Genomic DNA, 15,367 nt, shown 5'->3' with positions numbered 1-15,367 from the left:
TTGTGATGCGTCTACAAGGAGTTTTCAGCAATGCGTGTCCAAGGGCCCGGTTCCATTAAAATAATGGGTATGATTATTTGATCAAAGTTTATGTATTACACCGTATTGAGCCCGGGAGAAGTGCACTCGGGGGGATTGAAACCACCCCAAAAAGCACATATTTATATACGATACACGTCATGCTTTTGTTTCCTAGCCCCCGGCGTTTGTTTGCTCAGTGCGAAAATTTAATCCATTTCAATTCCAAACCCAGATTGCGATTGTCCCCTTGGGGGCAGATCCAAAAACTCAAATGGGCTGCGAATACAATGAACATGCAAACAACCTCCGGGCTAATCTGCTCGTAAACAATTTCACATGCAATCGCCAACAAATGCCGCGTTGCCGTCGGGAATGTAACGCAATTGTACTTGACTGCTTTCTGTTACATTGTGTTTGCATGCACCTATGCGCGGTGTTTGCAGAAAATAATTGAATTACTTGAAAATTAGCCTACTGCGGTGGTTAAAAAAATACTGACCAGTTACAGAACAGCGGAACCTGCAACTGAACATTCTGACCCTGCAAAGCCAGCAGATATTGGTAAACATTAATTTGTTACCTATATCTCCTCGATCGTTAGTTTCATACCGTATGTAGTACCACGAAATGAGTATTGCGTCCATGTGGTGTCCCTGTCAGAAAATCGTACTTTTTTATAAAATACCTTTCAAACGAGACGCTCCAGTAATGTGTCACGTTGCGGTGTAATTTAAATGGTATTACCATTAACCTTAGTGGAAACCCGAGGGTTAATCTAGAACACCATTTTGGGCACTTATGCGGAAGTACTTATATGGAACTTAGAGGCGAATGTAGCCACGCCGACTCAAAGTCTCTATAAAAATACACAAAAAAAAACTTATATGGAACAACGTAAAAGTTGTTGTCCACGCTGCTGTTGCAGTGCAATCTTTTCTGTCTATTGCATCAGCGTCCAGCATAGCACCCTTTTAGAATTCTATGAAGATTCGTACGTGACATTAGTTTCGTCAGTCATCTAAAAAGGCTAGATCTCAAGCGTGACTCATGATTTCGTTAACTCTAGGACACTTTTGCCTCGCACTCGCATGCCATTTTGCGTCTTGGTCCAGTTTCGAAATGCAGTATTGCACTTAGCCTCAAGAAACTTCTTTATGCTACCACCACGGACGCAATTGTACATTAGATCCTAAGCTCAGCAAGCGTAGTAAATGTGCAAGAACCCGCATGCAAGGACCCTATGAGAAGATGCTTTCTCAGCTACGACCGCATCAAAAGCACATTTTAATAGAATTCCAAGAAAAAAAAGTCCCGCTAAAAGGACTCACTGGCGCCTTTTTGGAGTGGTTCCGTATATCACGTATCGACAATGAAAGCGTAACTGCTCTATCAGCGGCCAGCAATAAGTAATGAATTTCGCAGATTAAACTTGCTGTGTGCTTCCGCCAAAAGGAAGCATGAGTCAGAGGTCCTGCTGTGGCAAGTCGCGCTGGTTTGCGGTGCGTGCTGCATCATCGGCAAAAGGATGCAATGGGTACGTCATTATGCAACGCGGTCGCTTTTAACTTTCCACCAGCGCTAGTGAGGTGAGCGCCCAGGGGAGGCGTGAGCAAAGCGAGAAGGATAGGGGTATGCACCCGCACGCAGGCATACATAATTACAGGTCATTTGAACTTCCGCTAATGCCTACCCAGCTGTGCGCTTTGATTCTGGCTTACAACACAAGAACGGTGAAAAACCACGGTACTGACAACCCCATCTTACATCTAACAGGGATGTGCAGGATGCTAGGTGAAGGGAGGGAGGTGGGTGGAGGAGAAGAAGCAGCATTTGTTGTGCCGCACGCTGGCAATGTTCTACTTTTTCCGCCTCTCGACGTTACGAACAAACGCGCCGGATGGCGTCCCGGAAGGCATCGGTTCTGGGTGATGCAAACTTTCACCACCAGGATCGGAAAAGGATACACGCACGCCAGCCGAGTGCTAACTGCCCACGACTGCCCACCGTAGCTCGTGACCCTCGTGAGTGTGGGGCGCAGATGAATGAGAGGTGCACGTGTGCCTTCGCTTTGCCGCATGGGTTGGCCGCAGCCTACCGAGCAAGAGCGAGAGTGAGAGCGAGCGTGAAATCAGGAACGGCCGTGATAGAAGCTGTAAGCGAGTAGATCGCCGCTCCCCGAAGCGAACCCGAGCGTAATCACGCGCGAGTGAGTGCGTGAGTCCTTCGCCTAAAGCCCTGGCGGGAGTGTGGGATGAGCCCATTATATAACACCTAACCCAACTTCACGGTGGCTCGTGTCCTTGCTCGCCCAGCTCGCCATTCGCACAAATACGTCCCAGCACAAACCCGATCCCATCCTTCCCCCTTCGAGGGGCCCCAGCTCGCGCAGGAACCGGACCCGGAACCGGAAGGGCAACACGGCAGGCAGGAAGCAAACGAAGAGAAAAAGAATAAAAAAGAAAAACTCGCGCGCTTTGTTTCCCGGCTCGCGGCGGTGACCCACGGATGGCCACGCGCCACCAAGCTGACACCGAGCGATCGCACAACCGTCACTCACCGTGCGGAGGCTGGCGTAATTGCGCGCGAGTGACAGCGCTCGCGTGCCGAAAGCGTGCCCGCGCGCGCTTCCAACTGTCATCACTCACGAGCACGTGCTCGTGCGCAAGCGCGCGCGCCAACTCGCCGTTTCACGTTTCGCCCATTTGCGATGGTACGATGGTACGCTTTTGGTTCCCGGGTTCTACCCGGCCGACCGTTTTGTCCTGTCGTCCTGGTTCGCGAGGCTCCCACCTCGGTCGGTTGGCTGAGTGGTGGTTCCCCCCTTTTTTTTCTTCTTGTTTTTGGGGGGAGGGGGGGGGGCACGGACTCCGAACCACCGTGGGACGCCACCGGGATCTGCGTGCTCATATTTAGGTACCATCACGGGGCTGGCGCTAGTTGTTGGCTAACGCTCGGCGACGTTGCATGTGCTGCGCTCTGCGAACGTCCGGTCAAGAGCGAAACAGTGGTAAACCATCCCTCCAAGTGGACCGTGTGCGTGTGTGTGTGTGTGCGTGCGTGCGTGTGCGAGTGTGCGGGGGTGTCTCTGTGTATCGGAACCGGCTAGGTTTAGGATAGGGAAGGGCCTCCACACGGGCCCACGGTAGGTCACTCAAGAACGCGAACGGTGTCCCGACATGCCCGAGGACGAGGTGTTAGCTAGGACGAGTCGCCTGTTAACGTGTCGTTTTGTTCGTGAGGGTAGCTTTCTTTTTCCGCTTCCTTCAATCGGAGGGTTGCGCTTTGTGGTCCATCATCTCGTGGTGGTCTACAGTGCGCGCCAAACTCACGCTTCTTCTGGTCTTGGTCACACAGATGCCGACACTTTCTTTTTTTCTTCGCTTCTTTTGGGTGTCTATTTCAAGCCACGCAAAACCGCTAGCCGTTTCGGTTGGTGGCTTTTGAGGCGACACATCCTTGGCGACGTGCTGGCTACCGGGCTCGGGGTGATTTTGTGTCTCCGTCGCCTTCGCTGGCGACACGTTTCGTTCTTACTTTCTTCTCGCCCGTGTGTGTGTGTGTGTGTGTTTTTTTGGTTCACTCTCTCTCTCTCTCTTTCTCTTTCTCTCTTTCTCTCTCTCCGTCACTAACGGGTCGGCCAGTGTTTAGCTAACCGTGCGACGCACCTCAGCAACCAACCTGTCAATCAGCATTCTACCATCCCATAACCTAACGACGAGCCAACCGATATTGTCGATGCCGTCCTCACCGACCGTAGCCATCGCTGGCCGGCCCTAGGTACCAGTGGACATCCGCCATTTCAGCTCACCTCGCGCAACCCCTTCCAGGGCTTATCCTTTTGCCTTGCGTGCACGCGATCCCTGCGAAGGAGTCGAGCTCCAAACGAGCCAAACGAGAGCGAGAAAGCAAGGCGAAAAAAAAAAAACAAAATACGAACTAGAAGCGCGGGAAGCGCGAAGTGCGTGTTGTTTACCGTGCGTGTGTGAGTGTGTGCGTGTGAGTGAGGTTCCTGTTTTTTTTTTGCGTCATATCTTCCCCTTCCAAACTACCCCCAAAAATGTCCTCAAGGGTGGGTGATCGTTCAGTCGTTTTTTGTTTCTTCTGAAGGCAAAATTGAACCACTGGCCACAGACCAGGCCTCGTTTGGCCAGGTTTGCCCGCCTCCCCCCCCCCCATCCCCCCCCTCTCATGAGCCCTTCACTCTCGCCTCCTCCCCTGTGAGGTGTCCTGGCGAGCATGCGTTCGTGCGTGTCGGTGTGGGTATGGGTTGAGTGCCTCGGTATGTGGGTGAGTATGGTTGGGTTGTGCGTTTGGAAGATGGTTACATAAGGGCCGCTACCGCTTGGCGTGCGGAAAAACCTGCCTTTCGGGGCCCGGCGTGTCGTGTCCCGGGGAAAACAACCTCCCGTTACGGGTCACCGGATGGCGAGCTCGACTCCCACACACACACACACACACAGCCACACACGCACACTACCCCAATCCCTGAAGGGGGGCGTACTGGATCCTGTTGCTTTTTTGGAAAAAAATAAAATAAAAAAAAAAATAGTCCCATGCCCTCTCGCGGCCTGGCGGAAAAGCGCCCGGAGTTTCCCCGGGAAACCATCGGAAGCGCACGGTGGAATCGAATCAGGACCTCACACTTTTTTTTTTTTATTCTCTCGTCCTTTCCTTTGCCACCCACATTGTGTGCTTACACAACCTGCCCCGAAGGCGGTTGGTTGTAAATCCGTCTCTGCCAGCGTTTATTGCACCTTCGCGCAACCCCACGCGGGTGGACGAAGAGAAGAAAAAAAAATGCGGCAAACATTGAAGCCGAGTGGGGATAAAAATAGATTTATCAACGAGAAAAAAAATTACACCCACACACAGAGAAGAAAAGCACGAAATAAGCCAAAAAAGAACGGAAAAGCACCACCCACGCCTGATTCGCTCACGGTGGAAAGCGCCGCAGCCTCATCTAACCACCGTTACGCGGATGGAAATCGGGGCAAGACCACCGATTTGGTTGGTCGTAATTATGCAACAGGCAGCGCCTGTGAGAGAATCCTACCCGCCGACGGTGCAGAAAAGCGCTCCGGCACGCAAACTTTAAAGCCCACCCGGCAATGTTTCAGCCCGCCTCTGGGCGGGTCAGTAGGGAGGGAGATATGGAGCGAAAAAAGGAGCACCATTCGCGAACACCAAAAGTCAGATTTTTGTGCATCACTTCCTGATGGCCAGTTTTGGGGTTTTTGTGGTTAGTGTTTTGTTGTCTGTGAGATTGCGAGACGCTTCGTTTTTGGGGAGGAGGTTTTGCTCATCAATCAAACCTCGGCTCTCCACCGGTTCGTGTCCCCGTTTGTCGTTAATCCTTTTTTCCAGTGGAAAACCCCGGCGACAACCCGTCAGTTTGCAACCGCGCCTTTCGGGGCGGGTTTGGCGCTTGTTTAATATTTATTAAAACAAGCCACTGCCCGTTGTCCTGCTGGCGAGCTGGGGACGGCAAAAGTTTCGGGATGAACGCGCTCGCACGGCCGATGTCACCGCGGTATTGCGGTGTTGTTGCGGAGGATAGGGAGGCAACCTGTTTGAAACACCTTCGGCGCGTGGCCCATCCCGGAATGGGCACACTTCATAAATAATGTCCATGGTTCATGGGCTGAATGCAAAAACCGAGCCGAGAGAGAGAGAGAGAGAGAGAGATCGACGTGTCGGCTTTCCGGTGCTTGGGGTTTCGTACAAGTGTGGTTAACTTCCTTCACCAGCTTCTTCATATTCTACCTGGAACCCACGCTCGAACCGAGTGAGCACGTGAGCGTGGGAAGTCCCCCGGGGAGATGAGGGAAGAAAGCAACCGGCACGCAACACCGCCGCTGTCAGTAACGTCATCGAGCGGTGCGTGTCGAAACCATCGTCTGTTCGAGGTCTTATACGATGCGCGTGATAGAGCTTCCAAAGAGAAGGGACTAACGGGCGGAATTCCGCTCGCACGGCCTGTCGATAATGGGTTCCATCGTCCCGTAGGCTTCGGAGGGCTTCAGGATAAGGCGTGGTTCCACGATGTCACCACCGTAGTCCGGTTCCTGTGCATTCTGAGTGGTGCCGAGGGAGCACACGTTGCGGATTGCCATTAAAATGTGGGTTCTCGCGATAACTCCACGCGAACGCCACCCGACCGGAAGGATAGAGGAGGTACTTCAAAGCCTCTCGCCCGCTGCCAGCCACAGGGCCCGCTATAAAAGGGTGTACTACTCTCGGGCACTGAATGTTTTATGCCATCCCAGTGCGGCGAGATCCAAATTAAACTTTGCCGAGCGTACGCAACCCTCCGGCCGGTTGCTCTGCTTGCCAACTTTGGTGATGGAGCGTGGCTTGCCAACTTTGTGGCCAATGGGAAAAGCGACGACGACCAACGATAGGGGTCGGGGTGGTACGCTTCACCGTACGCATTATGCTTAACACGCCAACACGCTGTTTTGCGTCGCATTTAAAGCCGGAACTTGGCATCGTCCTGGCGCGTAATGGTACGCAACCTTCGCACGCAAGAACCTGCCAGTGTGGTTTCGTCAAGCCGTCAGGTTAAGCGTTCGATCGCTTTCTCCGATTGCGTCCGGTTAACCCGCCAAAGTGCTCCTTCGGGCTCAACAGTTGCAGAGATGGGAGAAGTGGTTCAATTTTAGCTGTGATTCATCTGGGCCCCTTCCCACATACCGGAAGCGGAAAACGGGCCCCACTTCCTAAAGGACGCTTAGCACGGCATGGTTCTTGGGTGGTTTGGCTTTTCTTGTTTTTTTTTCATTTGACACCCAAAATTTGGACGCACGCAGGTGCGCGCCTATCGATCTCCGTTCCGGTTGAACGATTGGATCCTGACCAGTGGTTCTTTTGAACCTATATTTTTGGCTCACTCTGGATACCGGAACCATCGGTCAAAACACACTCAACCCCCGCTCCCGGCCCCCATCCCACAAGGACCTCCGTAAATTGGTTCGTTAAAAATGGCCGTTGTGTGCACTCAGGTCGGTGTTAAGCCCGGATCTGAAAGTCAACTTCACTGACTATCCGAGCGGGCCCGACCAGCTACCGGAAGCTACCGTCGCTTATCAGATCGACGCAATCCATCGCAATGTTCAGTGGGTCCTTCCGGGGGCACAATGCGTAGAAGGATCTTGATTCCACCTCCAGAAACCCAACCCCGAGTGGAGGTGCGCCTGGCATGCCGAGCGCGTTTCGAACGGAAACATTAGCAATTTATCACGTAGCGTTATGCCTTCCGCCATTGACCGGGAATGTAGCGGTGATGGCTCTTCCAAACCCCCTTTGTACCAGGTGTGCGTCTCACATTCCACGCCGCAATGGTTTAGAATTAATAAACGAATTCGCCACCACTTCACGGGGCACCGTCGCATCGAGCCGATTATTGCTGTTCGGTTAATTACCGTATCGCCGCACCTTTGTGGGGGCTCCAGTGACATTGGGGAGAAAGGGGAGGGGGGGGGTATTCGTTTGTTTGTGTGTGCTGACCGAAGCGCTGTTCGGTGGCGTTTGCTACACGTGTATTTCGCACCGTTCGGGTAGCGAAACAAAAAAGAAGCTTATTGGTAGCGCGTTAATGGGTTGACATTTCGTTAACGTGTGCCCAATCCCTCGTGCCCCACAAGCCGGTGTCACCAATAACCGTCGTGTGTGTGTGTGTGTGTTCTTTTTTTTCTTTTCCCCATTTCCAGATGATGCCTAAATAAGTAGAGTTACCTCATCAACCAAAACGATAAGCGATTAGTGTTAACCGAACAAACCGTGATAGCAGCTGTAGGGTAAAGAGAAACGATACACACAAAAAGAAAACAACACATACACACACATACACACACACACACCAAGGCAACGTAGAAACAAAACGAAAAGAACACAAAACAAACACACACACACACACACACACACACACACATTAGAGTGAGGGTCGTGGTGTGTGGAAATCAGTGCTGTGCTTACATTTAGACGACGAAAACGCCAGCAGGTGCCAAAATCCTGCCAACTCCCACCGGGCATCGCTGATCGCAGTCCCCGTGCTGCGAGAACCGCTTTGCCAACGTCCAGCTTCCCGAGGGCAGCCCGCGAACACCCAGGACCCGCCAGCCAGGACCTTCGGCTTGTGGCAGCGCCTCCACAATGGGGAAGAAAAACTCCAAACTAAAACAAGACACCATCGATCGCCTGACGACAGCAACCTACTGTGAGTACGCCGCTTCAAGTGTGTGTGCCTATGTGTGTGTGCGCGTGTGTGTGCGTGTGTCTGTGGTGTGGTTGACAAACGCAGCTTCCCAAATTTCCGCCCACGCTCAGGTGCGCTCAGGATGCTCCCAAATACGCTTCCCCATCTCACGGATGTACTCGCACGCGGTGACATTAGCGTTAGCAGCTCGTTGAACGCTCGTAAAACGCCGGACAGGGCTTATGCAGGGCTTAACGCGGCTTGAAGCCTCGTGGCGCTTTATCCCTTTTTAGACGCGTTGGCCCAACATTCCAGCGTACCCCACCAGGGGGGTTTTTGATGGCAATATTTATTAACATGGTGTCAAGTGTCGGCTCGGAAAGCTTTTAGCGGGAGGCAGTTATCCTGGGCGCAAGGATAACGTTTGCGTGCGTACGAGCGGAACAGCGCGCGAAACCTGCTGGTGGCCGTTGTTCTTAACGGTCATGAAGTCGAAACTGAGCCGCTACCGCAGAGTGTCGCGTTTCAAGGAAAATTCCTTCGCCCGCTGTAGAACCGATCTAGGGTGATAGAGCAAGCATGCAAGCAAGCAAGCAAGAGGGAAAAAAAAAGCCTGACACAAAGCGTGAGTGCCCATTAATTCAATTCGTTAGCGCATCTTCGAATTAAAATGGCCGCTCGTGACGGCTACCCTGTCACCCGACCCTAGCTGAAATGGGGTGGGTTGAGGTTCTGCTCCTTGGCATAAACATGCGCCCCTCGTGCCAACAAGACGTCCGACGCAAACGGGCGTATGTTTATTTGCAATTACGTGCATCGTTTCGCGTCTGTTGAAGGTGAAAGTAAAGTTCATTGCAAGACCGCATTATCTCACGGCGTAGCGCCCGGATCTGAGAATAACTTTCACCAGCCCTTTTTTTTTGCCAAAGTTTGCGCTGACGGCCGCTATCTGCTGGGAGTGCCATTTTTCACAAAGTTGAACTTCTCGCCGGTTAGAATAATAAACACTTTTGTCTTATAGCGAAGCGTCGAGCCAGTTGGTAGACGAAGGAAGGGGAGGGGGCAATTGATCACCTTTTCCAACAGTGTTCTGGGCACGGACAAAAAAATAACCGAACAGACACACATACACGCCGCGAGCGCTCAGCCACACGAAGGAGCGTAAAAATAATCATGCTCGAAGCTGAGTGCATGGCAACAACTGTCAAAACACTCCGTGTACTTGATGAGTGGCCCCGGTCGGTGGAGGTACTAATGTATAGGGCTCACGGCACGCTGTTTCGTGGATTTGGGTGAGGTTGGTGGCTACAGACGGAACCCCTCAGCTACCCTGCCAACCGGGGGTGGTATTTTATTAATGAGACTCCAGAAACATCCCACCCTCGGGTCGGACTACTAACCCCAAAAAAAAAAAAGAAAGAAGGAAAGAAAACAGAAACAAGTAGAGCAAAAGCGAGCCAGTATCTAAGCTATATAATCTTTCGCCCGATGTCGGTCGATGCTTTCCGAAAACGGGGCACCGTTTAAGGCTTCGGAAGGCCACCAGCGCAAACAACCGTCTGACCTCGATTTCCATCATCCGGAGTTCTGCAACAAGATTTACAATCAACCGCTCCCTTTCGGTTGGGGTTTCGTCACAAAACAGGAGCATTGAGATGGCGGGAAGAGTCTTTGGAGTGCCCGAGCACTTCACACCGAGCGTTCGCCCTTCCGTGAAGTGTTTATTGAATGGATGACGGGAATGGAGAAATATTTATTCATTTGCCTTCGTCTGGCGCTTCCAGCGACCCTGAGCACTCTCGTGGGCCCTGGTGCGGCTGGGTCACGACCAGACCGCGAAGCAACAGGAGTTGGAGAACTCCTCCAGCGCGCGAAGGACTCGACCAACCTTTGCCAGGCGCACAGGTTCGGATCTCCGCGGCAAAGGATGTGTTTTCTTGGCTCAAGATTTGGCTCCTTAAACCTCCACACAAGGGGAGGGTGCGCCTCGCTGCAGCTGGCAGCTGGGAGCATTCCGAGGCATCCTTTTTGCGGAAAGTTTGGTGACTTTCTTATGTCATCATGGCGCCTCAAGGACTAGAGCTGTGCCATAAAACTTATGAGGGATTCCGCCGAGCGCTCGGAGGTCTCCTCTTTCCTCGAGGGGTGTTTCCGTTTTTGTTCTTTTTTTTTCACCTCCTTTTATGCATTTCTTTGTGTCGCTTTCCATCAACCAGCCCCCCCCCCCCCTTCTACTCCGTACCGCCCGTCTCCTTCCGTCAACCATGACTTCCGCCCGAAGGTATCGAAACGAATTCGACCGTGAAAGGATTCACCGCAACGATGCGGCCCCACACGCTCCTTGTGATTGAACTGTCATCGTTCCGCCGCTGCTGGGGAAAATCGTTAATGAAGACGAGAAAACTTTGGCTTTCAGCCACGCAATCCGGGTGGGGGGTGGTGCGTATTTTCCGCGCCACCCGCATGACGCATCCGTGCGGCGATTTGTATTCTAAGGAAAAAGCGCGTTTCCCAGCGAGGTGGCTGGCCGCCTTTGTGTTCAGCCAACCCATCAGCTCATCGTCTTCTGCCGGGAACGCGCCAGGGTAGAAATTGTGCGCAATAAATACCGGGCTGGAAAGCGTGGCTGATCCATTTATTGCCAACCAGCTGCATGGCCGCAGCTCTGGTTCCAGCTGTGAGCATAACTGACGAGCCGCCACCGGGCGAGAATGTGAAGGTTTTTTTTTTGTTTTTTAATGCGGTTTTATTATTTTTAAATGTCCACCCGGGGACGCGCAAACATGTTTACGCGTCCGCTTTTCCGGTTGGCTCGAAAAAACCTCGCGCGAACCAATTGGTTCCGGTTTATAGCGGGATGGTTGCGAACCCCTTTTTTTCGCGCGCGCGAATCCTTGGCCCTTTCCGATACGTGCCGGTTACAAGGAGGTGGTTCTTTGTTCTCGCTGGTGGTATATTAAAAACTGCAATTACGGACAGCTCGTTGGAGGACAATTTCATAAAGTATATTGACCAATTTAGAGCCAACACTCGCACACCAGAGGCGTAAGGACGCAGCGCCCAAGCTAGGAACACGATTCTCGTGGCGCTCGTTTGCGTCATGGGTTTCGTAATTAATTGGTGTATCTAATGGGAGGCGAAACAAAAAAAAATGGGGAAAATAATCCCTCTCCATCGCCACCCAAAACCGAACAAGGGCATGCTTTACACCGCTCTGAAGCAAGCGTAAACTTTATAGAACTGTTTTATCGCTCATTACAACCCACGCCGCCATCATCATTAAGTTAATAATCGTGACGCTCATGTTGAACAAGTCACAACCGACGCGTTTTGCCCCCTTGCCGAGGGTTGCGAGAACTTTTCCGAAAAAAGTATTCGAACCGCGGCCCTGTACTTCCTGGCGGCCATATTGGCTAATTACTCTCTCTTGCTCTTCTCCCCACCGATCAATCACGTGTACGGCGTAATATATCCTTCCTCCCGCCAGTCGAATATCCTTGCACGCGTTATGCTTGCGAGAGCTAAAGACGCCTCGCAGCTTATAAACCTGAAGGATCTTATCGCGATACCGGATGAGGCCGGGGTTTGAAATGCGAACGGAATAAATTGTGGCGGCCATCGCGTGCCGGCAAGGGGAGGGAACTCGAAGTTTCGGGCTTTTTTTATGCTCTTTCTTACGCTCCACCGAAAGGCACACTATCGTGCGGAAATCTCGAGTTTGATTGGAAAATCCTCCACAACGCGGGAAGAGGGAAAAGCACGCAGTTACGCCCGGCACCGCCTATCAACACCAAGGACAGCTGTCCATGAATAGAATAGTTGATGGTGGGCGGATCTTGAACCGCGGATTTCCCACGGCACGGAGCGTACGGTAATCCACAAGGTACGGTTCGGTTTGGATCGATAGCGCTGTTTAAAGCTGGCTCTCGATGCATCTTTCATAAGGCCGAGTGTACATTGAAATTCAAATCATTCCGAGCCGTTCTGGGTTCTCACCCTCACTCGGTGTCGCTTGGCTGCCCTGTCTGTGCGGTGGGTAGCTACAGCTCAACCCCCCTCCCCCCCAACCCTCCTCCACCTCTCCCCAAACAACCCCCAAGTGGACTAGTGGCCATCCTGCACGCCAGTCATGTTTCACTTTAAATTGCAGCCCCAATTGTGGCGCACGAGAGTGTAGCGTGGAGAAATCGCTCGCTCTTTGTAAACGCATCCGAATCCGCCCCCAAAATCCTGCCACGGACGGGCGTGATCCTTTTGCATTTCGGTCGTGTACTGCTGAAAAGGCTGTTTCGGCGAGACATGCGTCACGGCAAAGTGCTTTGCAATTCTCGACACGCCAGGTTACGTTGTCCGTACACGCCGACCGGAGCCGTTGGAGCACATTTGATGGTGACATAATTTGACAATTCTCATGTCATATTATCGCAAAGTATCCAAGTGACGAGTAGTGAGTGTACCGTTATGTTAGAATGCTTCCCCCGAAGCTAGATCCTCTGAAAGAAAGGTTAAAAGCATGCTCCTTTGTACAAGTATCCATCCTGCTTAACGCATCATTAAGATTCATCCATTAGGATCCTTGCCGTTCGTCATCACACCCGGGTATGTTTGTGCGTGCAATAACATCCATGCGTTTCGTGCTTCCGTTTCCTAAACAGTTACAGAGAAAGAAATACGGCAATGGCATAAAGGATTTTTGAAGGACTGTCCGAACGGGCTACTAACAGAGCAGGTGAGCCACCCAACCGTAACTGATGTCCTTTTTGCGCTCACTAACCATTACCTTCACCAACCGTTTCGCAGGGTTTCATCAAAATATACAAACAATTCTTCCCCCAGGGTGACCCCAGCAAATTCGCCTCGCTTGTGTTCAGAGTTTTCGATGAAAACAACGTAAGTATCGGCCCATAAGGGCATGCTTTGGGGCACCGGCAAGGGCAGGCCATACGTTTTTTTTTCAACTGCAAACGCGAATTATTGCACGGCACGCAGACACCCGCGTGGTTGGGCACGTCTCCGGATGCCACCTGTTCGCTGACGGCGTGTCAGCGAGTCGTTCAGCCGCAGGTCCTACGAAACAGGGCATTAGAAAGGGTCCTGCGAGTGCTACGCGTGCAACAGGTGACGGTGGTAGTAATAAATGTACTGCTAGCTGGTAGGCGCGTGGGTTGATTGACAACTGGCGGCACATATTCGCGCACTGTTTGCTCGGAACGATCGCGAAATTATGCAGTTTATGTATCGGCACCGGGACTTGCCGTTCCGGCGAGCCTCCCGGCGTGACTTTCGCAAATGAAACTAATTCACAAATCTAATTACGATTCCGTTTCGTGACCGCCGCGCGTGGTCGACGACACCGTCGGCACGGGCAGGGGTTCCGGAAAACCCCTTGGAAAACTCCTTAGAAAAGCACCCTCCCTCGCGTACAAACGATCGGGCATCAACAAGTTCATTTTTGCTCACGCAAAGTAGGAAACACGCAAAGGCTGGCCCGGTCGTGATGCTTGCTGCGACATGGATTTTTAGTGCCCGTACCCTCGTACCTGACAAACAACCAAGCGCCATTGTGGAGGCCACCCTCCGAATGGTCTGAGTGGTCTTTTTATTCGTAAGCAGCAGTTCGGGTGCGCGCTGCATGCAACATGTACGCCAAGTGGAATGCCGAGGTAGTCGCCCTTTCGCCCTGAGTTTGTTGAAGTTGCTATTTTGACGCGAGGGAAACGACTCCAACATGACTGTTGGGATGATTGCTGAGACAGCACGGACCTTTTGAGGGAGGTGGAGAAGGATTATCTGATTTTCGGAGAGCGCTGTTGTGCTTCTTCGTGTTCTGTTTTGTTTCGAAGTTGATTGAAATAATTATCGATTAGCTCGAGGGAACCTTGCTCGAGTTGGCATTATTTCTTGGCGTGCGGTGTGGAATCTGATTTAGAAAACCCCGATCAGATAGCGTCTGGCAGAAGGGTGGCTTTATTTGCCACCATTCGGTAATATGCGTGTGCTTTTTAAACCCCTCCAACAGGATGGTTCCATAGAATTCGAAGAGTTCATCAGAGCACTCTCCATCACATCGAGGGGTAACCTGGACGAGAAGCTGCATTGTAAGTACATTCGTTTTTTCTCTCGTTTAGCGTCGCAACAACTCCGACACCTGACATAACTCCTCTCGCTTTGCAGGGGCATTCCGGCTGTACGACGTCGACAATGATGGTTTCATAACGCGAGACGAGATGTACAACATTGTCGACGCGATCTACCAGATGGTGGTAAGTGTCCCGTGGCTGGTACGCCATTACGCTGCAACAATGCATTAACTAACGAGCCTACACGTCCTCTTCACAGGGCCAGCAGCCGCAAACCGAGGACGAAAACACCCCCCAAAAGCGGGTGGACAAGATCTTCGATCAGATGGACAAAAACCACGACGACCGGCTGACGCTGGAGGAGTTCCGTGAAGGTAGCAAGGCGGACCCGAGGATCGTACAGGCGCTCAGTTTAGGTGGCGATTAACCGAACGATGAACCGCGGGATGACGAGCAACCCCCGCAGCGATCGTACTGCTACGACGCGAAGCACAACATCGAGATCAACCGCAGCAACGCGTTATTCGTCCTTATTTGAGCCTGGGTGTGGTTATGTTTGCTTGTGACGTGCGCGAGCTCGCTTTTCGTTTCGAGCCATTTTTGGAGAGGAATGTGGGGGGAGGGAAGAAGGGAGGGGGGGTGGAGGTAGGGGGAGATCGTTTACGTCTGGCAGTGAGTAGCCGCGTCAGGGTGACAGCTACGGCCGTCGAAAGGTACGGACAAGGAGGCGACATCCCATCTCGCTCGTGGCAGGCCACTAATGTGTTTGGGGGGTGCTTTCTTGTTTTCACTCATTTATACGCGCATTCCGAACTGTCAGAATGCGAACCGAATAGTGACAGTACCGCTCGAGTGACAGTCGGGGGAGTACATCGACGAATAGCTCCCGGCTCCGCACGTTTATACGCTCAAAGTCGTTCAACATTGGTTAGCCGTTCCTAGCTTTCGCCATTTGAAGGAAGAAAGTGAGAGAGACAGAAATAGAGAGGGAGCGGTAGGGAAAGAGTACAGAAAGAGCCCACCCCCACACACCCACACACCCACACATCCAAACACATACGCCATCTTACCA

General features: G+C 52.2%; 1 protein-coding gene across 2 annotated transcripts; it reads left to right on the top strand.

Annotated features, from left to right (window-relative positions):
• Positions 1-8,172: 8,172 nt before the first annotated feature.
• On the top strand, positions 8,173-14,897 carry LOC128728572 (frequenin-1). 2 transcript variants are annotated; one of them, XM_053822199.1, is made up of 6 exons: positions 8,173-8,236; positions 12,871-12,944; positions 13,016-13,105; positions 14,235-14,313; positions 14,390-14,478; positions 14,555-14,897. In XM_053822199.1, exons 1-6 carry the CDS (start codon positions 8,173-8,175, stop codon positions 14,720-14,722), a joined length of 564 nt encoding a protein of 187 aa, XP_053678174.1. In that variant the 3' UTR covers positions 14,723-14,897. The 2 variants fall into 2 exon arrangements, with proteins under 2 accessions (XP_053678174.1, XP_053678175.1); XM_053822200.1 differs by having other exon boundaries at positions 14,390-14,496; positions 14,564-14,897.
• Positions 14,898-15,367: the final 470 nt, after the last annotated feature.

Source organism: Anopheles nili, chromosome X (assembly GCF_943737925.1).
Source record: "Anopheles nili chromosome X, idAnoNiliSN_F5_01, whole genome shotgun sequence".
Taxonomy (NCBI): Eukaryota; Metazoa; Arthropoda; class Insecta; order Diptera; family Culicidae; genus Anopheles; species Anopheles nili.
The sequence above is the reverse complement of the archived record's forward strand: the minus strand, read 5'-3'. Positions and strand labels throughout refer to the sequence as shown.

What these genes read in the sequence shown, in the direction of transcription:
- LOC128728572 (XM_053822200.1), top strand. Translation starts at nt 8,173, where the DNA reads ATGGGGAAGAAAAACTCCAAACTAAAACAAGACACCATCGATCGCCTG. An exon ending in CCTGACGACAGCAACCTACT is followed by an intron (nt 8,237 to 12,870) that starts GTGAGTACGCCG and finishes TTTCCTAAACAG; the next exon opens with TTACAGAGAAAGAAATACGG. An exon ending in GAGTTTTCGATGAAAACAAC is followed by an intron (nt 13,106 to 14,234) that starts GTAAGTATCGGC and finishes CCCCTCCAACAG; the next exon opens with GATGGTTCCATAGAATTCGA.